General features: G+C 37.8%; 1 protein-coding gene across 5 annotated transcripts in view; it reads right to left on the reverse strand.

Annotated features, from left to right (window-relative positions):
• pkp4 (plakophilin 4) overlaps positions 1-23,407 on the reverse strand; it is an 87,630-nt gene that overhangs the window by 17,838 nt on the left and 46,385 nt on the right. For 2 of the 5 annotated variants that reach the window (XM_023336772.1, XM_023336770.1), the window contains exons 5-12: positions 23,082-23,213; positions 19,179-19,372; positions 17,937-18,501; positions 17,000-17,026; positions 10,506-10,676; positions 6,346-6,556; positions 5,040-5,172; positions 3,735-3,948 (exon numbers count right to left, since the gene is read on the reverse strand). In XM_023336772.1, the coding sequence (XP_023192540.1) occupies positions 3,735-3,948; positions 5,040-5,172; positions 6,346-6,556; positions 10,506-10,676; positions 17,000-17,026; positions 17,937-18,501; positions 19,179-19,372; positions 23,082-23,213 (1,647 nt within the window). The remainder of the gene's footprint in view (positions 1-3,734; positions 3,949-5,039; positions 5,173-6,345; positions 6,557-10,505; positions 10,677-16,999; positions 17,027-17,936; positions 18,502-19,178; positions 19,373-23,081; positions 23,214-23,407) is intronic. The other 3 variants (XM_023336771.1, XM_023336774.1, XM_023336773.1) reach the window with 3 other exon arrangements.

The following is a 23,407-nucleotide window of genomic DNA, read 5'->3' on the forward strand; positions in this document are numbered from 1 at the left end:
ATTAAATTCCCCAAAGAAGACACAGAGCACAACTTCCTTCTTCACGAAATGTCAATAAAATTAGTAGCGTCAGATTTTTACAGTTGTCTTGATTTTTCTGCTGTTTTTGGTAAAACACCAGGAGCTATTTCTCCCTCTACCGGTAGACTTGCATGTTTGTTTTGGTTGTATTTACCCAGAATGCCCTGTGCCAGAGTCCGCTTAATGCTTTTGGCACCATCTCTGGTCTACATATGGATTCGAACTGAATCATAGTTTGAGTGCACAGTCACACTTCCCCAAATGAACCAGACTTTGTAGTTAAACAAACCAAAGTTTAATTAAAGTGGACTAAACAGGTCTGGTGTGAATGCACCCTGAATCTACTTTACTTATCGGAAGCTACAGATTTGCAGGAAATGCATCTCTGCTAGTTTTTTAACTTGTCTCCACATTTTTTTTCTGTCCTGCAACAGGCAGGATTGCAAATCCACATGCTTGCAATAAAGAGCAGCTACATATTTCACTTTTGATTACATAAATTCCCAAGAGTCCAAGCTTCTGTGAAAGATAAATTGCATCTTGGTTACAACAATTCCCTTTATACAAAATCAAATTGACCTTGACCGATTCAGGAAACTTGAAACTGCTCCTTTAAGACAATCTCTGTCTCTGAATTAAATATCAGCAGGTCAAATACATTGCTTGGTGAAGCTTTAACAGGGCCACTATTTAGGTCAAGCCTGTAATGGGGCAGATAACCTAAAAGCTGCCCAGTTTATTAACCTTTTGAATTCAGGGAGCTAAGCTTGAAAAATGTCAATGCTCTATTGACTGAATCAGAGTCATCTTGGTATGTACTTTAAAAAGTAGAGGGTGCTTTTTAGCTGAACTTACAGCATCTAGTGCTGCGCAAAATTACTGACACCCTTTTAAACCTTTTCACAGACTGATATATTTTACTGGAATTGCATGTGACAGATCAACACTAAGAAAGGCAAAATTGTCAAATGAAATCAAAATGGTACATGGTGTATAAAAAAAAGTGTAAAAAATTTATGAATAGTGTCACTTTATTAGCAAATCACTATTTGTAAATTTGTCTGTAAGTTCAGAATCTAGCTTTTTGTTAAAGTTCTCAGACCAAGCAGCACATAACATATCTTAGGGATTCAAATGATTCAAATGTAGAGATTCTTAAAGCAGGATTATTTTATAAGACTAATCTATCAACACATGGCTGCCTATTTAAACTGACAAGCTGGAAAAGGAGAGAATTAACCAGAGAAGCAAATTAACAGTCCGATGGTAGCTCTGGAGAAGCGGGAGAGAATCAATAAGAGAGCCACACTTTACAGACAACCATCAGATGTCGTGTTTGAAGACTGCCACAAGCCATGAGAGCAAACAGCAAACGTGGAAGAAGGTGCTCTCATCGAAAGTGAGCAACCTTATGTATCTTTGTTCCACATGTAAAACACAAAAAACTCATACTGAACATCAACCCTGAAGACACTTAATTTTTCATCACAACTGTTTTGTGTTGGTCTGTCACAAAAAAAAAGAAAAAAAATCTCAATAAAATGGCTGGTCTGCTGTAAGTTGCCAACTCTGAGTTAAGGTGTTTGATTGCACAAAAGAATGATTAAGCGTTGAAAGTGAAATAAAATCCAAGGTAAAAGCTGATTTGGAATAATAAACAGAGCCCAAGTGTGCGAGCTAAAGGCCGAATGGTGAGCATGACCTTTTGATCAGATGGAGAGTTGTTTGTGCATGGAGCAGCACAGCTTGCAGCACAAGACATGAGACCAAACCACAAGATGACAAAAGATTGGCAGCAAGGAGGGAGTTCTCCCTCAGCGAGCCTGAACATTTTGCAGTAGGCAAGAAAAAGCCTTTCAAACACCACTGTTTAGCTTTTAAACTATCTTTCAACTAAAATGCTCAAGAATGTTAATTATTCATATGATACCTACTACTCAGAGGCTGCTTTGTAAGTAGAAATAAATTATAGACAAGTGAATGATCTCTGACTGCTCCTCTTTAAGCTACCGTGTGGGATTCTCTTGTCGACCACGTAACAGTTCTGGATTGTTCTCATTAGCTGTAATTAACCAAAGGTGATGTTGTACTGCTGACCTTTTCAAACAGACCCCCCACATCTCACCTTGGGGTCTGTACAACCAATTAGCCACCACAGGCTTTCTGAACAGTGGATGAAAGCAGAACACCTGAACAGAGCTCACATAAAACCTGCTCAATCTGATTTGGAAAAAAAGAGTCCCTCTACACTCTTTCCAGGTCTAAATAAACAGCACAAGGACATATGTTTTAGATTTTCTTTTTATACTCGTTTCATAAAAGCAAGTGGGAGCAGAGACAAATTATCCTCTTGTGCCCTTTTAAAAATGCTGAATATTTTCCCCCTCTATTTGTGTTAGGCAAAGTAAATACACACTTGATTGATAGAGGTAGGTAAGAACAATCTCCTCCCAGTTAATACGAAATTATTGTGCTCATACTCCAGCTGAATTGTTTTGCCCCTGGGGACTACTAGACTGTAACCTGAAACCGGGCAATAAAGAAGGCTGGAGTCCCTGCACAAACAGCTGACTCAGCCACCTGGAAGCCAAATGTCTTCGGTTTGCTCATTCCAGTAGTGCTCCACCCTGATTCAAAACAACATGGATTTTAACATGTTTACAGGGCTTAAACAACACAAACAACTAGAGTAGCATGAAGCCCAGGGGAGGAGAAAGGGACATATGAAGACTATTTTACATAGCAGAATGGTAAAGACCATCAGCTAAGAGAGGCAGGGAAAACTATACTAAAATTCCCAGAGAGGGCAATACTGCCAGGTCTGTTTGACTGTATATTCAAGGAATCTTAATTACATGTGTCTCCCTAACAACACACTGAGGTAATCCGTATTTGTCACTCCAAACAACGTATTAGATGGGAGATGTAGAGATGAAAGAGTTACAGGACATGTCTGTCTCGTCACAGTCCAACCGCATTTTCAATAATGATACAAAAAGAAACGTCTGTGATCTGATATCAGTAATGTTGCTAAAAAATTATTAGATAAAGTTAAAGAGCGGTTTTATTAGCAAAGTCATCTAATCTCTCATCAATCAAACCAACAAGAAACAAAAACTTATTAAATGTGAGAAACTTAATATCTTAGACATTAATACTTGCTTTTTGCTTCGAAAATAAGTTGTTGTTTTTTTTTACCCCTCCAGGGGGTCTTTTTGTGGGCTCTAGTGTCCCTTATATGATAGTAGGCTGACAGGAAACGGGGAAGGAGAGGGGGGAAGACATGCGGCAAATGTCGTCGGGTCCGGGAGTCGAACCCGCGACGGCCGGGTCGAGGACTCAAGGCCTCCAAATATGGGTCGCGCCAACCGCTACGCCACCACAGCACGCCCATGAAAATAAGTATTTTATAAGTAAGAAACTGACTTTGGTCAGTGGTGTTTAAACTTATTAAGCTATGATGAGTTTAGAGATGTAGGGAAATCCATATTACTATGGGATCGAAGTGGAAGCAAAAACTTGCTGCACAATGAAATAATAAAATATATAAAGAAATCTCAAACACTGTATATAAACAGACATTTTAAATATGTTTGTATATGTGCAGAGCAATTGGTGGTTTAATTTTAAAAAATATATATTTTGTATTTTTATGAGCAGATTTACTGTCAATGTGACTGTGAAAAGCAGCTTCTCCAGTCATGCTGACCAACCTGTGACGAGCTCCCGCACTTCGGCATCGACCGTCTTCCTCAGCAGGCGGAGCAGAGCGGGGATCCCTCCTGCGTTCCTAACAGCAATCTTGTTTTCATCCATAGCTTTCCCATAAACAAGGTTCCTCAAAGCCCCACACGAGTTTCTTTGGACCTCGACGGTTTTATGGTCAAGCAGGTCCACCAGGTGTTTAATTCCTCCCAGTCGACACACCTGGCAGTAGGGTAAATAAGGTCATGTGTGAATTTCACTCAGAAAGGGATTTAACTGTTTTTTTCTTGTTCAGTTGTTTTTTTAGGGGAGAACAAAAAGCATGAATTTATTCATGCAACAAGAGATTCAGCAGCAAGGATTTTATTCATACCAAACTCAAATTACCTGGAAAAGTAATGCTGGTTGGAATTAAAGCTTTAACCACAGGAAATTACAGGTGGAAAAAACAGCCATTTCTTCTGTGCACAGAGTGATGTGAATACAACAAAATGTACAAAAACAAAACTACAGCTTTAAATTCAATTGCATGAATTATTCAGTAATATAGAGAGATTTGACATTTCAGTACACAAAATATACTACTTATACTGAATACATTACATGCATTCTATAAAAAAGCAAGTTTTTCATAAAATTCATCATACCAAAGAAACAAAACAGAAAGAGCTTTAAATGCCCATAAAAATAGTCTAAAAATTAAGAATACTTGTGAGTTTGTTATGTTTCTGTGGAAACAGAGAAAATTGTTGGAAAAACTCAATTCCTGCCAAATTGTTTGGAAATGGTTGAGTTAATAAACCCAGACCATGAATTAAATAGTAATAAAATATAAGTCTAAAAAGTTTATGACTGAAATTGGTGTTATTTTCACAGTTTTTACAGTATAAAGTTTAGTTTGAAGATTGCCGGTTTAAATGTTAGCAGAAAAACTAACATTTCAGGAAACAAAATACTAATTATACTCAATATATTTTTTTATTTTATCAATTTAATTTATCAATTAAGAACAACTAAAAACTTAAATATTTAAAGCTCATTTTTTCTTAGTCTTTTCTTTGTATAAGAATTACCAAATGTTCAACTTGTCCTAAAAGAGTCTTATATAATTTCAAAGTCGAAGCTAATCAAAATCCTGAGGCTTAAAAAATTAACCTTGTTAACATACATAGGGCAGTACTTTTAAATATACAATTTGCAATGACTAAATTAACATAAATTAACATGATATAAATAGTTTTAACAATTATGACAGGTTAGGATGAATTAACCTTAAATAAGACAACGTACAACATCAGTCGAACGCCACCCACCTCACTCTTGACTCTATTATCACCAAAGCACAGGTGCTGCAGGTAGGCGGCTGCATTGGCCTGCACTGAGGGGAAGTGGTGCTGCAGCATGTGGATTACCTCCGTTAGCTCTGGGTCACGCCAAGCAAACTCTCTGAAAGTGCAGGTGGGGTAGAAACATATCAGCATGACAACAGGTGCAAAGGAAACGAGGAGAAACATCAACACAACTAGGTGTCTTCTCTCGTTTCAAGAGTGCTAAGGAAAGCAGATTGTTTACCTTTATGAGAGTCCAATTTTGTATAAACTATTGTGCTTGGATAATCACACTAAGCAAAGTTTTAAAGACTATGTAAGGTTTATATAAATTTATTAATGTTTTCCTTCAATTAGACTTAAAATATATCAAAATGTAAGAAAAGCTCAATATTCTAAGATATCATCAAAAGGTTATTTCAGGTAACTATATGACTGACCGTGTGTCACGACAATCAGAGCCCCGCAAATAACGCTCTTGAAAAACATTTCCATTTGCAAGGCACTTCATTAGGACACCAGTCACGTAAAGAAGTGTGATATGTTTCATGAAGCAGCACACTGTAACTATATTTTCAAATGTATTGGTATTTATTGATGCTTTTATTGAACAAACAGGGGAGAAAACAGTAAAAGTAACTATCTCAATAGTAAGGACAGTTTTGGAGGATTTTAAACATCACTAAGTGGAATTTATTGTAACAACAATAAATCAAAATTGTTATAATAATAAATTTATCATGATAAAAGATAAGTGATGGGGTACACAGTAGATGTCTGGATAGTAAACATGAACTTGTCTTTTTTAAAGCTGAATCTGAAAATATAGTCAAGGGCAGAAATTCTAGACCAAATTCCAGTCTGGTGAACTTCCTGAGCAGCCACTCCTGGGTTGCTCTACCTTTAAATAGTTACAGCACTCTGTAAATGTAAACAAAGCCTCTGATGTGCAGGGTCAGGGTTTTACCACAAGTTGTCAATCCAAGCTCTACACATCCACACATCTGTACAACAAGAGCAGACGCAGCACTTCAGCGCCTGTGAGAATCTATTGTGAAGCGACCAGGCACAGTTGAGCCAGCTTAATGGCTAAAGCCATGTGTGGCTATCCAGGGGGAGAGCTCTGTGTTTGAATAGTAAGAGGACACCGGTGTTGACCCAGCAGAACAGGGATGCCTTGTAAGCACAACTAGCCCCTTTGGATGACTTTTATGTGGTAAAGTACTAACCACAAAGTAAATCCAGTGAAAATGAAAACATGACTTGACACTGGGAATGTGACCATGCTTACCTGGGATCTTTCTGAATGCTGTCTATAGAGGGAGAGCGGGGGGCGCCGTCGTCCATGACGATAGTCTGCCGGGCATAGTTCGAATCGGAGGGCCGGTACTGTGCAGAGCGGTATGGATCAGCATAGTTAGCTGCGGTGTTAAGAGCATAGTTGTTTCTTTGGTAAGTCATGGCACTGCGCTGGCTGGATGTCCTCTGCAGGCTTCCCACACCTGAACCGCAAAAACATAAAGGGAAATTAAACACACACACACACAACACACAAGATAAAGAAATGCAAGACTGGAGTTCTGACCTTTTCAGCTAAACTGAGAGCTTAGTACTCCTGTTATCTTACAGATTTTTACACAAAGCTGAAAATACAAACATGTTGCTGCTCTTACAGACTCTGCAAATTCTCAAATGTGGACCCAATTAATGGTGAGGATAAAATACAGCTCCTGTGGTTGCAGAAAGTAGATCCATTGTCCTTCAAAGGCTTTTTTTTACATTTACTAGATTGTACTTAGCTTGAGGGGTCCTGCCTGTGTTCAGAGAGCACTTAAGGACCCAACCTGCTTGATAATCCACAAATTCTTTCTTCCCAGCCTTCTTGATCCGTCCCGTTCTTGCATACTTGTACTAATCCAGCTAAAAAGACACCTGAAAAACCTGACCAGCTCCACAAAAAAATCTCGACTAAAATGACAAAAAATGAACCATCAAGACTAAAAAGAGAAGTTGTATCTTCTTTAGTCATCTGTCTTCTATTCATTTGCTTGATGTGATATTATAGCTTTATGACCCATTTTTTAAACTGCATAAACAGGCTGGTAATACTTAGCCCTCCTTCTAACTGAAGCCACGTGATTTGTGACAGCATGCCTGCTGCGCTGGTTAGATCTGTATCAGCAAACCCGAAAGAACTGGGCACAAGCGCCCAAACGCCCCCCTACCAGGAACCAAGACGTCAACTTGTGGTTTTACTCCAAAAACACAATTTCTCGCATCGGTGCACTTCTATGTTCGGCAGTGACTCAAGCCTGCAAAGTGTCCACCTCCCAAACTAAAAACCCCACAGCAATGCAGGGAGAGGAATTCAATGCAACACAGTGAAGCTTTTTTATATTTTTGTCAGTACAGCAAATGTATCTCAATAAAGTAGACTGAAAATTATTTCAGAAACTAAATTAAAAATGCATATTATATACATAATATGATCAGATTTATTAGACACCGAGTAGTTGGAATACAATGTTTAAATGGCCTGTATGAAAAGGCACAAGCAAGTCAAATTAAATTAAACATTTGCTGTTTTGGAATTACCTAAATCGTTCTACTTGCTAAATATCAGAATAATGAGATAACCTTTTATTACTTTCTTCAAAATCAGACATTTTCATATTTAAAAATTATCATGTCTTTAAACGATTTGAGAAAAATCAGATGACAATGGCTATGTAAGTTGTTCTGGGTTAAATCTAGTACACATGTTGATGTACTTTAAGGCAACACCTCAAACATACTTGTATGACAGCTTGAGAAAATCTAAAGAAGTCATGAAGAGAACTGACGGACCTCCACAAGCCTGGTTTTTCATTGGGTACAATTTCCGGGCACCTGAAGGTGCCATGTTCATCTGTTCAAATAATCATATGCAATAGGGAGCATGGGACTTCTAAGCTTTCCATTCTGAAAAGCTTGTCAAGAATACCCAAAACTTTTGAGCAAAGTCATCCAGTTTAAAAAGAAAGTTCTATAATGCTGAAACATTTTTTGCTAATTGTTTCAGACTTCAGAAAAAAAAAAACAAAAAAAAAAAAACAACTTGGTTGAAATGACTTCAGTAGGATGCTTCTACAAGTATGCTTTGTGTACCATAATTGACATGTTGCAGGATCCAGTCCTTGCTTTTTATTATGACGCTTTGGTACAGATGTTATTGCATTTTCACTCTGACATACAATAGTATTCTTTTTGGATTCTGTAATATTGATCTGTCCATGTCCAGCTGCAGCAAAGCAAACACTCAAAACACTTCATGCACCATTCTGTACAAAGTTCTTATTTGTATTTAGGTTAAACCAAACTAGACTGCAGTTCAGGCATTATTAAATGCAGTTGCCCAACACTTCTATATTTAGTGAATTTAAATAACAAAACAAATAACTTTTAGGCAATATTCTAATTTCATTGAGACTCGGCTGTATTTTGACCCTGCTCCTAATTTTTCTAAGTTTCACATAATCGTTGCCGTTTTGCTCCAAATTACACAAAGTACAGCAAATGCGTCTGGCAACGGCCAAACAGGCATGGAAAAAGAAATTCAGAGAAAATGATTCATTGAAATATAACAGAAAAACCCAGATCATATTGGATTTTTCAAATGAAGCAGCTCATGGAAAGACTGTATCGAACATCCCCTTCAGCTCAGCCTCACTCAATTTTTCTCATCATCTTTGGAAAAACATTTAGTGGATTGTTTTTCTTTTTTAGCTTCTACACAACATCAATAGCATTTATTTGGGAACCTATTTCTCAACACATCTTCAGAGTGCCCTGGGTAAGTCTGAATGTGTGAAATGTGTTTACATTTGTATTTTAGCCAAGAAAAAGATAACTGGGAGAATAAAGGTGGCAGCTGTGGGTAAACTAGAAGTCCCCACACTCTGTCCCTTTTCAAGAGCTCAGTGTGACATGTGGGTAATGGATTCCTTTCACGCAGGATGACACATCAGAACCTGCCTATTAACTTCTGCCTCACCCTTTTCTGTCAGACAGTGAAGGGAGAAAGGAAACGTGAGGCAGGGGAAGAGTAATTAGGAAAAAATATAAAGAAGGGAATCCAAAACAGAAAAGCAAAGAAACAACTCAACGTACAGAGATAAACAGCAGACAGACTGTTTTCCCAAAAGGGAGACAAAACAGAACAGTCAAGGCCACTCTCATTAAATGGCTAATACTGGCAAGATATTGGAAGTCAAAGAGAGCATCAACGCCTGATAAGAAAAATATGTGTTTGGTTTAAACAAAATGCTACAAGTCAAAAGAAATCAAGACTTCCCATGACCTGCATGATAAATCTCAAGACAGTAAACAAGAGAGAGAAAACAGAGGAGCAAAAAAACACTTAAAGAACAAATGGAGCTTCCAGTAGATCTGAAAATAACCACGATGTGGTACACCTATAGACCGAAATCATGTATCACTTTGTTTTGGTTTTACCACATAAGCATAATTCGAAAAAGTTTAAAATTCCTCCCCATGTTTATTTATAACTCAATAGAAAGAGATAACTTACCCCAATCTGCAAGTTTAATTTATTGGACATAGGTGTTTTATTGCAGAGCAGCATGATATATGAAATTGCAGTTGTAACCACAACACCAGTGGGTGCAATACTGCAAAATAGAAATAGTAATGCTTGTTGGTAATGTAATCACCAACAAGCATTACTGCGGATAGCTGGTTGTATACAGATTTCTATTGTAGGCCAAAGGTGTATCATTTCTACTGCGTATCATAAATATTGTGCATTCCTATTATACAGTATTATTTTGTGAACACACAGTGTAGGCACTGTACAAGAATACAGCTGTAAATGGTGACACCAAAGTTAGCCTATGATTCATTCCTTCTATTGTGGATTAAAACTAAAGATCCATGTCACTGTTTTTAGGGATTAGTCAATTTCGGTTCAAGAAGTAAAATAGATTAACTAATCAGACCACAAGCGGATCATTCTATAATGAAAATGGATTTGTTATATTTGTTGGAGAATAATGAATCATTTTCTCAATTTGTAAAAACACAAAAAATTAAAAGTTTTAATGTCACATTTGGCAATGCAGAGAAAAGTAGAAAAAAAATCCTGACTAATTAATTTTACACTGATTCTAGTTCTTCGCCACTGTTTGTGACTTTGGGATCTTTGTTAAAAAAAACAAAACAAAAAAACAAACAAAAACAAAACAAAATCATATTCTTAGCTTTCTAAAAACACAAACTCATCTTTTCCAGTCTCATTCAGAGTATTGTGCAGGGGCTCGACAAATTGTAAGCAAGTCATTCTTCCCATTTAACAAGATTATTTACCGATTTAGTAGGCTTAAGGTGTTTACACTTCACGGATTGTCAGCTACTATCCTTTAGAGATTCTCTGAAGAAGACAGCTTGACCAACCTGAGCCGCTCCTGTAAAGGGTCCCCTGCTGGGTGTGGCTGGGGCTGCGGTACAACGGACCCCGGAAAGTCCTGTCCTCATATATGGGTGCGATGTGGCGGTCTGGGGATATGGTTGACCTCATGTCCTGTCCATGGTGGCTGTGCTGACTGGCATAGGAACTCCGTATTCCTGCAGAAGGAGGAGAATCGTTAGCAGGTAGATAGCTGGCATGATCAGTTTGTAAGTAGCACAGTTCTTAAAGAGGCAGTGTGAAGTGACAAAATATTCCTCCTGTGTGTTAATGAGCAACAATTAATCACTATAAATTACTTTAATCTCATCAATCTGTTTATAAAGCAGGTAAAAGGGAAGAAACAAAAAAAGAATAAAAGCACTTAACGTAATAAAAATACTATAAATTAATTCCTGCCACTTACTGCCCTGCCCTTTTGTGTGTTACAAGATAAATACTGAATAATTTGCAGTACACAACCTGCCTCCTTTTCCTGTCTTTACAGGTTATGCCATTGCTAAAAAGCTGCGCTATTTACTGAATGACAAAGTTGACATTGATCACCACAAAGCAATAATGCAATCTTGGGGAAAATATCAAAGGACTAATGCTCTACAAGAGTATCAAAAACCAGAAATGTTTCTTTTAAAATTATTTAAAAAGTAAGAAATTGTTTCTTTTTAACTTTTAATATACTTGACAACTTTATATAGACAGTTGTGAAGTGAACATTTACTTTGTTAAAAATACGATTCATAAGAATTTGACGTGATGATAGGATAACCAAATGAATGCAATGTAAATTAGGGCTAGAAAAGAAACAGATGTAGAAAACATGTTAACCTGTATCTGAGAAGAGCACAACAGCTACAACAGACAGATCAAAGTCCAACAAGCCAAAGGTTTCACAGGATTTTGTTGAGACATTAGTGTCCTTTTCAAATGTGGAGGTGATCTTCAGAGAAATTAAATGAGAAAGTCCAAGATGGGCAATCAATGAATTATTTATAGGTTTTACTGCCAACTTGTCTGGCTCTTCATATCAATAATACGGTATTGAACCTAGAATGTTTTTACTTCCGTTTTGAATAAACTATAATAAACCAGTTCAAAAGGAGATTTTGTTCAGATCTTACTGTCACAACATAAAAACACTAATGCATTGGTACGTGGATGTGATTATTTGGTATCAAAGTTACTGTGGAGCAATCAGTGATGCTTGATTATATTACACTGAAATTTACTAAAATGCAGTTTACACAAAACTTTGTTTTCCTTTAGAAATACAATGTAAATTCATACTGTTAATGAAGAGGCAATACATGTTTAAAGCTTTAGGGCTGCTAATTTGAGGAGAGGAAAAATGAAAACCACATGCCTGATGTGAAATAAAAAAGTGGCTATAAAGATGGTTTCTTTTCTTCTTTCTTCATTTAAATCCAAGTAAGCCCACCCAATGCAAGGGATCTCAGCGCCTATGTTTGTGTTAAGCCTCACATCAATGGAGCTCATAAAACTGTGAACCCCCCTGGATCACTATACAGTTGGCAACTTACTGCTCATTGCACATATCGAGAGCCGCAGACATCACTTGGGTCCTCTCCAGCAGCATGAACTGCAGACTGTAACTAAACACCAAGGCTACCATGCAGAACCAGCTAAATGAGGGAGTCCTGTCACAACATGAAACTAAAGAATTAATAAATACGGATGTTTGTCTCCTTGTGGACTGGGAACTCTTGGGGGAAGGAGAGCAAAGCTTTTAGATGAAAGTAGTGGACCGTTTTGTTGGTGACCTCTGAGGTCTTCTAAAAAACAATAGCTCTACAGGGAGCTATTGACTCCAAAGATAATTCCTGTCTAAGCAATAAAAGAACAAAGAATAACTTGAATTTGCTAATAATGATTAAAATGATAACTGTGGTCTAAATATTGAGCTGGCCATGAACTACCAGCTGTGGGTTGAAAGTTTTGTGCTTACATAATATATTTTTTTAAAGGTCCTGTTGGCTCTAATGGCCTTTATTTGAAAGTAGTTCGACAGGAAATGAGAGACGGAAAGACATGCAGCAAATGTCGTCAGGCTGGGAATTGAACCTGCGACCACCACCATGAGGACTAAGGCCTCAATACGTGGGTCGTGCTTTGCCCCTGCGCCACAACGGCACCCCTTGTGCTTATATTTAAATAGTCTAACGCAAGTAATTCAGCTTAGACAAAAAAAGACTTGAAATGCAGCACGTGGAAGATGAGTACAGTGCGGACAAAAGGAGATGTACATGGTCTGCAATAATTCTGAAGTAGGAAATGGGGTTCAAATTATGTTTGGTTGTTTCTAGGGGCCCCACAGCATGCCAAGTAAACATCCCACACACATCATTATGCCACTACCACCAACATAATCACTGATACAAGGCAGAATGAATCCATGCTTCTATGTCACTATGATCAGATTCTGACCCTACTGACCTAATGTTCCGTAAAACGAGACGCATCAGACCAGGCAACGTCTGACAGGTTCTGGGCTCAGAGGTATCTTTCCACATTCCTTGCTTGAAATGAGTGGCTACTTGAACTACTGTTACATTTCTATCTTCCACAACAGCATCAATTTCACATATATTGCAATTAGATCTTAGAAATGTTGGATAACATTGTATTGCTTAACTCACAGTAGGAACAAAACTTACTGCAATAGTATTTGGATTCCTGTTATTATGATAATGAACTACACATTGCAGCTCACCGAACTGCTTTTTTGCTGTCCATTTCATGTTTAAATAGATGCTGTCTTAAATTAAATTAAAAATATGTTTGAATGCAATCAAAATTTTAAGTTTAGAGGGTTAATGGATTCCCAGGAAAAAACTTTCTTCACTTTTACTGTTTGGGACAGTTAGGAACTGCTTTATGGAGTAATTTATATTTTTTCTCTGCGCAGTGCTGTGTAAACTAAATAGTCAGAGAAGTCTTTCACTATGTGGTACTGCTCACAATGCGGAGTAGTTGCAGGTTGGCAGGAAATCAGCAGCTCTGTTGTTCAAAGGTTTTTTAGGGGAGCAGTGGGTGGGGGTAATGAAAGACATAAGAAAAAGCAGATGAATCAAAAAGCAAAGCAGAGAAGAATATAAAAGGTGGTGGAAAGCCGGGGGTGTGAGGAGGACACAAAAATAAAAGGAGTGTTAATGAGGCCGTTTTGGACCACCAAAACGTTCTCATTCATTGTAAAAGCCTGTTTAAAAGGATGGCTGTTCAGACCTGGTGGCAATATACATCCTGGGTGATCTAAAGAAGAATGAATAGGATGGACTGAAGATGTGTTCAAATGCAGATCTGGACAACCCGTCAGGCCATTAAGGTGATTTAACACATTTCAGGATAGCTGTGATAAGATCTGGAAATCTGTTCTAGGCATCAATAAAATACCATATACTGGCCTACCATAAAAGAAGCAGGGGCAATTAGGGCGTCAAATAGGGCATCTCAGCACTGAAATGTCATCACTCTTTCTGTACAATAAACTCAACATTTTAAACCATTTGAGCCAGGGTAAAATGAAACCAAGGTGTTGACAGGATGTTTTTAAGTTATGGTAATAGACATAATCAGAATTTTTACACGTTATCTAACTAGTAGCTGGACAAACTGGTACTGCTATACTGCAAATTAGTATCTTCAACACAGCACTAACTGTGTTGTCTTGATTGGTGTGACAAAATATTTGTGTAGACAAGGAAGTTGTGTTGAAAACAGCTGATGGTGAACTGATGCAACATGAGAATAAAGAAAGGCTTTAGCGTGCGTCTTTCAAGCTCTGGCAACACGCAGCTCTTTGTATACACAAATAATTTATTTTTTTTCTTCTTTTTTTTCTTCTCTCATATCGCTCCTGTTACATAACCCATCTTTCTAGAATATAGGCAAAATAAATCCGACTAAGATGAATATAAAATCTGTTCATGTCCATATAATAAAAAAGATCAAGTTGTATATACACTCTGGCCCAAAAAGTTGGCATTTTTACCCTTCTTGTTGAAATGATTGTGACATTAATTTATTCAAACATAAACAATTGAATAGCTTATCAAAATTATTCAACTTACTAATAACTGATATCATTACCATATCATAGTGAGAATTAAGCCACAACAAAAAACAGGAAGCACAATTTGACCTACTCTATGGGCAACATTGGTATGTTTGGACTGAAGGAACTTTTCAAAGAAGCAAGGAAGTTTGTTAGAGCCATTATTTTTCAGCATCTGAACCTTCAAGTCTTGATCTCTTTCTTTTAGCAACTCCATAAAGTAGCCACATTAAAATAGCCCATCATGAAACTAGTCTATACGCCTTATTTACTCTATTCCCCTGATGGAAAGGCTGCAGTCACCTCTAAACGCATCTGCAAATTCTCAGGGAGAAATAACTTTCTGGTGTCTGTTGAGGATGAATGGCCCACATTCCTTCTGTGTTATTGTCATTTAATTCTCCCCCCTCAGCCCTCTCACCGTGGCGTTAACAGATTACACTTGGCAGAGACTGGATGAAAGGCGCTGGTGGCTTGGCGCATGCTAGCTTTGGAGAAACAGATACAGCTGGATCCATTTCTCAAACATAATATTCACAAATCCTGCCAGACCAGCAAATGCTCAGCAAATAAAAAGGGGAAGGATTACCAAAATCTCACTACACAAGAAAGAAAAAAGTAGCAATAATACGCTGCAGGATGGTCAAAACTTCAAAGGCAGCTTCTCTTGTCAGAACGAGAGAGGAGATATGCTATTTCCTCTTTCCCCCCGTCCCACTCTTCTCTCCGATGGACAGAAAGTAATGAGCACATTATTAGGGACAATTTGTCTTCATTTTCCATTCTTTAGCAGGAAAGGGAAGCTATGACATTCTACAGGTTACTGTGCGGGCAGTGGGACCAGGTGGGTGGTGGAGAAAAAGAAAATGAGAGGAGAGAAGGAACACGAAGGGGTAGAAAAGAAACATAAAGCAAAAAATAACTTTTAACAGATATAATTTAGGAAATTATGAAATGAGTGATAAAATTTTTAAAAATTGAAGGACTAATTTCTGAGTAAAAACATTTAGTTTTGGGTCATTTGGTGGCTTTTTGCAAATACTTGCAATTTGGATGATGTGATCATTCCACTTCCGATTAATATGGCCCATCAAACACAGGTGACAAATTACTGTAATAAAGGCAAAGTGCAGAGGGTGCTTTTGTAGAAATTTACATAATAAAAAAAAGAGACGATGGGAATAGGATAAGAGTTGAGTAAAATGAAGAAAAATGATAAGGAGAAGAAGGAAAGCACAGAAGAAATGTCTGATCAAAAAAAAGCTGGGAAGGAGCTTCATGAAATTCTCTGCTGAGCACAGTCACTGTGGCCATTTCATTTAATTTTTTTAAAAAGTCAACTACATTTGGAGAAAAAAATTAAAACTAATTTATTTGGAGTACAGTGAACCCTTGTTTTTCGCGGGGGTTGCGTTCCGAAAAGAACCCGTGGTAGGCGAAATCCGTGAAGTAGTCGCCTTTTTTTCTTCTAATTATTATACAGCATAATTAAATACTCTACATTGAAACAAAACAAAACCTGTTTTCAGGCCCAAGCATTTTTTAACAAATATAACGCTTTCTTACAAATCAGTACAGTAAAATAATCATTTTAATCATCAATATGAAGTACAGTGGGACAAATTGTGACTCGCGTATTTTACTGCTCCTCTGACTGTGACCTCACTCCGCTCTCTATGGGTTATGTTTTTGCCTATACAGGCTTTTACTTTTACTAGTAAAAGTAAAAGTGGTAGGAGAAACAAAAGCTTAGAATACTCCTTCAAGACCTCAAAAAGGCCAAAAAGCTTATTTTAAAGTTAACATAAAAATGAAAGGAGACAACAAGTTAATAAAATTAAAACCCTATAAAAGAAATATTTATTCACAGGCTCAAAGTCCTACTTGAAAACAATAGTCCATGTAAACTCAAACAGAGGCAAGGCTGGTTTCCTGAGCCATTCATTAAGATTAGCTGATTGATATAATAGTCTTTCTAAGAAAAACTGAAATTAAGAGAAATAAACACCTGAAACATATCACTCTGTGAGAAATGAATCTGACCTTCACTGTTTGTCCTCAAATAAATGACAGTTTTGTTTAAATTGATTTCAACACCCTCTCCGGTATTTACTGCGTTGTCAACAAGACTTAGTCAACTAAAATAAAATAAAAGCTCACGTAGAATTGATTTAATATCACCTATGATAGTTCTGCACAGCCTTGCAGTACAGATTAGACACTGAATGCATATGAAGTACATCTCAGGCTAATAATGATACGAGTGACACTCACACATTTACTGATATCCTGTAAACCTGTTAAAGACGGCATATAGACCGATCATGAATGAAAGACACCAGTGGAGCGGCACTAACATCTACACAAAAGACACATGAAGATGAGAAACAGACATTACAATCAAAGTTTCACCTTTAATATCACCATCAATTAGGGCATCTTAGGAAATCCCAGGCAGCATGAGGTTGAGAAGGAAAAAAATGAATTATTTGCTAAACAGAATATTTCCTGAGAAGGAGCTGGGCTTATCCTCCCAAGAGAAAATTGTAATTAAATCAGAATCAGTATATCTGAGGGTGGCAATTATCTGTATGAGAAACATAGTTTATTGCTCTTTTCACTGCAAGCACCTACACTAGTAATTGTAATGAAAACAAAGTTTTGATTATCAGAAAATGTTATGCAACACATTTTTAAAAAAAATAGTTGTTCAGCATGCTTTGTGAGCATTAAATTAATTTGAGTGTAAAAGCAGAGCATGAACACAGGCAGGTATTTTCCTGTTGGTTTGACTCCAGATAAGGACCAGATATGAATCAAGGTTCATCTGCCAGCTCTCATTTTTGCTCTAATCTCTTACAAGGATGACATGTACAAACCAGTTTGGGCAGGCATGTTTTTCCAAAAATATCCTGATCCGTTCCTGAGAATAAATTACGCAAACGCTCAAAAACAAGAACATTCATTCTGTTTGTGTCACAAAATTGATTTGTAGTTTATAGTATACACGGGCACCATAATGTTAGCCTTAAATTGACGTCAACTAATATCTCAAAAACTAACTCTAAACAAAATAATATTTATTTTACTCTCGTTAGGACCAGGCTACTAGACCCCATAGGCTGCATTGGTGCCAACAAGGGAAGTGATTTTCTCCTAATAAGGTCCAAATAAGTTAATAATCCACAACCACACACACAGAGTTAGTCATAAAGTCTCATCTTTCTTACCCCAATCAGTTAGTTTCATGCTACTTACTCCTAAACTCATAACATTTCCCTAAAATGTAGAAAACCACAGATGCACATAAGAAAGCAGTGTGTGAATGTGTGTGTTATTAGCAGCACACCTGCGAGGCTGTCAGGTCGAGTCATCCTCTCATAAATGTCGTAACTCTGAGGTCCGTAGGGGTCAGTGTTGTGGAGCATGGAGCGAGGCAGAGTGGAGCTGTAGTGCTGGGGCACGGCGGTCATGCTAGCCCTGACTGGAGAAGAAGAGTGAGTCGGTTGCTTAATCAGCGGAGGGTCCACCAGTGTCAGGGGGGATCCCATGCGACCCGACGCTGACCCTGCCGAGGTCTGATAGGGTGAGGTGGTGCGGCTAGTGGAGCCAGGCCGTGAGTTTGTGGAGCTGATGCGCCTCAGACCTGCGGGGGAGGTTTTCTGGGGGGAGTATGGCGAGCCGCTGCCAATGCTACCAGTGCGCTGCACAGAGGGCAAGGTTGTAAAGTGGATGTTGGAGAGAGGCTTAGGTTCTGTTACGACAGGGGAGCCGTAGGCACTGCCAACTGAGGTACGCAGGGAGCCACGGGAAGGGGAGATACTGCTGGCATAGGCTGGAGAGTGAGAGCGAGAAGGCACTGAGCTAACCCTTCGCATTGCACGGCCAGGCAGAGCTGCTGTCACTCCGGGAACCTGCAATAATAACAAACATAATTGGCAACATGTCTCCTCAGCCTAAAAGATGGTATAAAGAATATTAACACACTGGGTTGAACTCTCTGACACACAGTAACTTCTACAATGAAAATGACATTTTAAATAACAGGGGATTATATAAGCCGTTTCATCACAGGTCATGACTTTACTGAAGGCCATGTTTACTTTATCTCCCCCCTCCAGAGTGTGACGGCACCATTTGGTTTCTCAGCCGCCTTTGTGTACTAAATTGTGTGAATCATGATTTGATCCTTGCTATGTATTGCAAATTTTTTGCTCAGGTGCCTCTTGAAAATGAGATGTAGATCTCAACGGGGTTTACCTGATTAAATAAAGGAATATATATATATTGAGCTGCTCAGTACAATATGCACCTTCAGTGCTGTAAAACCTTTGCATTTCTACAGCCACTAAGAAAAAAACAATAGTTTTGGTAGCAGACATGAACTGGTATGAGACTGGTTTGCAATAGGTTTTCTGCTTAGAATATTACATCTTTTAGCTGTTCTTCTCCTTATGGAGTAACACAAGTGTGCCTTGCCTAGCTGATAATATCTGGGTAAATGGTTGAGCTATCTAGTCCAATAGCCAGTAACAGAGTTAACTTAATAAAAGTGATGAATGGATGCTTTAAATACACCGGCTGTCATTACCTGGGCCGAAGCTTGCCCCTCAGCCCTGGCGTTCCTCAATAATGTGCCGGTGCCAGCTCCAGGGAAGGAGTGCTGCATCTTGAGTTCAGCCTTGCACTGGTTCTGCCTGCTGAGGTAGCCACTGCTGGCATCCTGATAGCCGCTGTCAGAGTAGGAGTTCATCTGAGCTGAGCCACATGAATTCCCTGCAGACCCTGAGAGAGAGGGTGACAGAAACAGACATAAATGAAATGTAGAGGAAGGAGCTACATAAGGGTGAGAAACTCACGGATAGATATCATAAGAGGTTTCATAACAGCTATGACCTTTACCAGCATCGCCTTTCTAATGAAACGCCAGGAAGAAAACACCTTTAACAACCCATGAGTTAATTTGCCATTATTTAACACATCTAAAGTTTGATAAATGAACAAGTGTTATCATCTCTCACTTTAAAGAAAACATTACAATAACATCAATACTTTAGATTAGGAGGAGAATGTGCAAAGAAAAGACCTTTCTTTATCTGTAGTCTCTGCTCACATGTGGTTGTGAGGAGGTTTTTCCACCAAACCATCTCCAGGGCTAGAAGACTATTGCTAGTGTCTCTTTTTGAAATAGAGCAAGCACAAACTCTACAACAGAAAAACTGGTGCAATGTCAACACTAAGTACTATTTGGCTAGATGAAAAAATGCCTCAGGAACCGGTAGCTCGCTTGCTAAAGATCAACAAGCACTCACAATAAAAACTTTTGTCTATTTTAACAAACAACTGAGCTTAATTATCTCATTCAACTCACTGGCTCTTGATATAAATGTTAATCTGAGTCTGGTTTTTAAGATTTTAAACTATCTACTATTATATCTTGTATGCTTGCTGTAAAGCACTTCGGTGCAGCCCTTGTTATAAAGTCCATATAAATAAAATAGATTGACAATACAGTTGGCACATATTTTTCAGTATCAATATATGTACCAAGGTTTACTCTAAATTTCTGGAAAATAATACTGACATAGTCTGGAAATATAATTATTTTTCTGCAGTCTTTCCATTCTTATTCAACCTGGGAAAATATCTGACTCAAATTCCCAAATTTCCACCTTTTCCATAGTGCGTCAGAACCCTGGTGATCATTGCGTGATGAGGTATGTTTGGCAATGGAAAGCCCTTTCCAATAGAACTCCACTTGAATTGGACAGGTTTGAAATTTAGATTGAGCTGACATATTTTTTGTAATATGGGATTATATACACTAATTTCAATAAATAAAATAAATATAACTTCATAGTCTCATCTTTCAGGTGTGTCACAGGTGTTTATGTGGGTTAATTCTATGAATCCAGCTGAAATGGCAACTATTGCATCCAAATTCATTCACAAAAATAGTGTCAGTATTTTAATATTATCAGGTCTTTTAAACTAATCCTAATTGAAAAGCTGTGTTTTTCTTTAGCAGATCAGAGAGCAGCTGGTCAGGACTGTGGAGCGTTCATAAACAGATTGTTGTTAAAGCAACATTAATAAATTAAAACGGGAATATTATGCCATCTGTTTGGGGAGATAAATATTGTGACTTGTGTCGTTAAAATCTCCAAAGAAAATCAAAATATAACAGGGAGGATCAAATATTTAGTGTAGAGATATTTTAAGTCATTTAATGATATAAAATGTGTTTAGAACAGACTCTGGAAGTAACTTCAGTAGAAATCAAATATCACTGTTCATTAGGCACAAAACACGCAGAGGAAATTAACATGTACTTCTCATCATGGTTGATGGCAAACCAAGTTTCTTGATGACTGATTCAAAAATATAAATTCATTATGACTCGTGTACAATACCATTGAACAAATACCGGTAGTTTGAAGTAATAACACTAGAATAACCTTGTGCAGTAGATGCTCTACAAGAGATGAACTGAGTTTATGGAATGATTTCTTCATTAATGAAACCAATATCACACTAATGGTCCAGCTTGATATTCTGTAGAAATTGTAGTTTTTTTCCCAATCCTGGAGAAAAAAACTCTAGTATTGTTGAGGATATTTGTGTATCTACTGTATTCATAACTCTTGAACCTTTCTAGATTTTGTCTTGCAACAACCAAAAAAATGTTATCTAATTTATTAGGGTTTAATTTAAGACCAACCAGTGTGTTAGAAAGAAGTGGAAAGAGGAAGATACAATAAAATTTAGAATCTGAACATGTTGCATCCAGTTGCTTTCAGTTCCCTACAGGCAATACTGGTAGAACCACATTTTGCTGCCATTATAGCTGCAGGTTATTTGGGAGTTTGTCTCTACTGTATTTGCACATCTAGAAACAAGTTTATGCCCATTGTCTCTTACATAATATCTCATTCAGAACGGATGAAGTACATGTGAATAGTCATTTTCAGTCTTTCTCCAAATTTTCAATTGAATTTAGATCAGGGCTTTGACTGGGCCATTTCATGCATAAATATGCTTAGATTTAAACCATTATATTTTAGCCTTTGCTGAATATTTGTGATTGCTGTCCTGTTGGAATGTATAACTCCTCTGCATCTCACGTTGGAGCATTTCACAGGTTTTCTTCCTGGATTGCTCCGTATTCGACTCTGTCCAGATTCCAATCAACTTTGAACAGCTGCCATCTTACTGCCATCACCATGTTTCACCATAGGGATGGTGTATTCAGGGTGATGTGCAATGGTAATTTTCCAACTACAAAGAGGATTTTGCATGTAGGCCACAGAGTTCAGTTTTGGCTTTATCTAATCAGAGCCCCATGCAATGCCCCTTACATGGCTTGTGACAAACTGTAAAAAACGTATGTTTTACCCTTCTTGCTACTTTCCATATTCCTGTTGATAAATTTTTCTACTTCTGATGTGGATTTCCACCAGTAGTATGGTCCACAGTACTCTGGGCAACAGTTGGACTCTCGCTGGGTACAATAAACGGTGCATGATACAAATGCATTCCACTATTTTCAGATTTTTAATTCCAAAACACTTTATAAACCTTTTTTTCACTTTAAAATGCATACTTTCTGCAAAAGTATGAAATAGGATCCCAATAAATACAAAAAATGGGACTGAAATTTCTGCCTCTTGGGAACATTTTCACCCCTCTACCAAAAGCAAAGCATGTGTGAAAATAGTAATTTATAGGTGCAATGATTCATAAGAGAAGCCATGAAAGCTTGCAGCTTGCTTCGAGGATAAAGTGAGTGCTAGTGATGTGCAATTACTACAGTTTATTGTGATCTCTAAATCTTTTCTTTGACATAGGAATTTTACTATATCATACTGTATATCATGAAAATAATCTCTACATGGTGTCCACATACATCAATAAAACTGCACAACCTTATGTAACTGGCATCTCAAATCACCCTGTTCAATAACTGGTAAGTTGTTTTATATTAATTTTTGTATTTGTTTTTTTTATCAGGAGCAGAATTGATGTGCTATCCCAGCTATCCAATCTATGCCTAAAGACTGCAATGAATATCCTTTTATCATCACTTTTATTGTGTTTTTATGATAGACTGTTAAGTCTATATTGCTCATCCCTAGTAAGTGGGATGGATGATTATGTGCTACAATAAGATTATGTGGAGAACACTCTGCATCTGGTGGGGTGTGTGCCTCTATGCTAACTAGCTGTGTAACAAATAAATTTCCCATCTTTCTGAATCTGCGGCATTCAGAAGAAAAGTACAAAAGGAAACAGGGGCATAACTGTCGTGTTTCAAAGACACCATGTTTCAATATGATTTAAATATTGAAACATCTCTTTTTACACTTCATAAGTGTAAAGAGAGAAGTAAATAGCTATTACAGATAGTTAGACATTAGGCCAATGCTGAGCACAAAAAAAGAACTAACCATGTAATAGAAAGCTGCAAAAGAATAGACAGAATATAATAACAGACCCTCACTTTCATGAAGGGAGGACTGCTCCGGGGAGTACAGAGACACCTGCTCTGACTCTGCCCTGATTCGGTAGCTGGGCGACTGAGAGCTGTCAGTCACTCGAGACTTGGTATCCCCCGACGCAGAGGTATCTGAGAGAACACAGCAGAGCGGACAGTCAGACAGAGACAGATACATCCCACAGAAGGAGTCTGATAATTTATTACAGTCATTAAAGCTAGTATTTTTCAGCTGAGAGGAAACAATGCAAACAGTGATTTCTGCAACATTAGTTTCATCATTGTGTACAGCTACACTCATTAAACTTTACAGCCTTATTCATTTA

Source organism: Xiphophorus maculatus, chromosome 7, assembly GCF_002775205.1.
Source record: "Xiphophorus maculatus strain JP 163 A chromosome 7, X_maculatus-5.0-male, whole genome shotgun sequence".
NCBI lineage: Eukaryota > Metazoa > Chordata > Actinopteri > Cyprinodontiformes > Poeciliidae > Xiphophorus > Xiphophorus maculatus.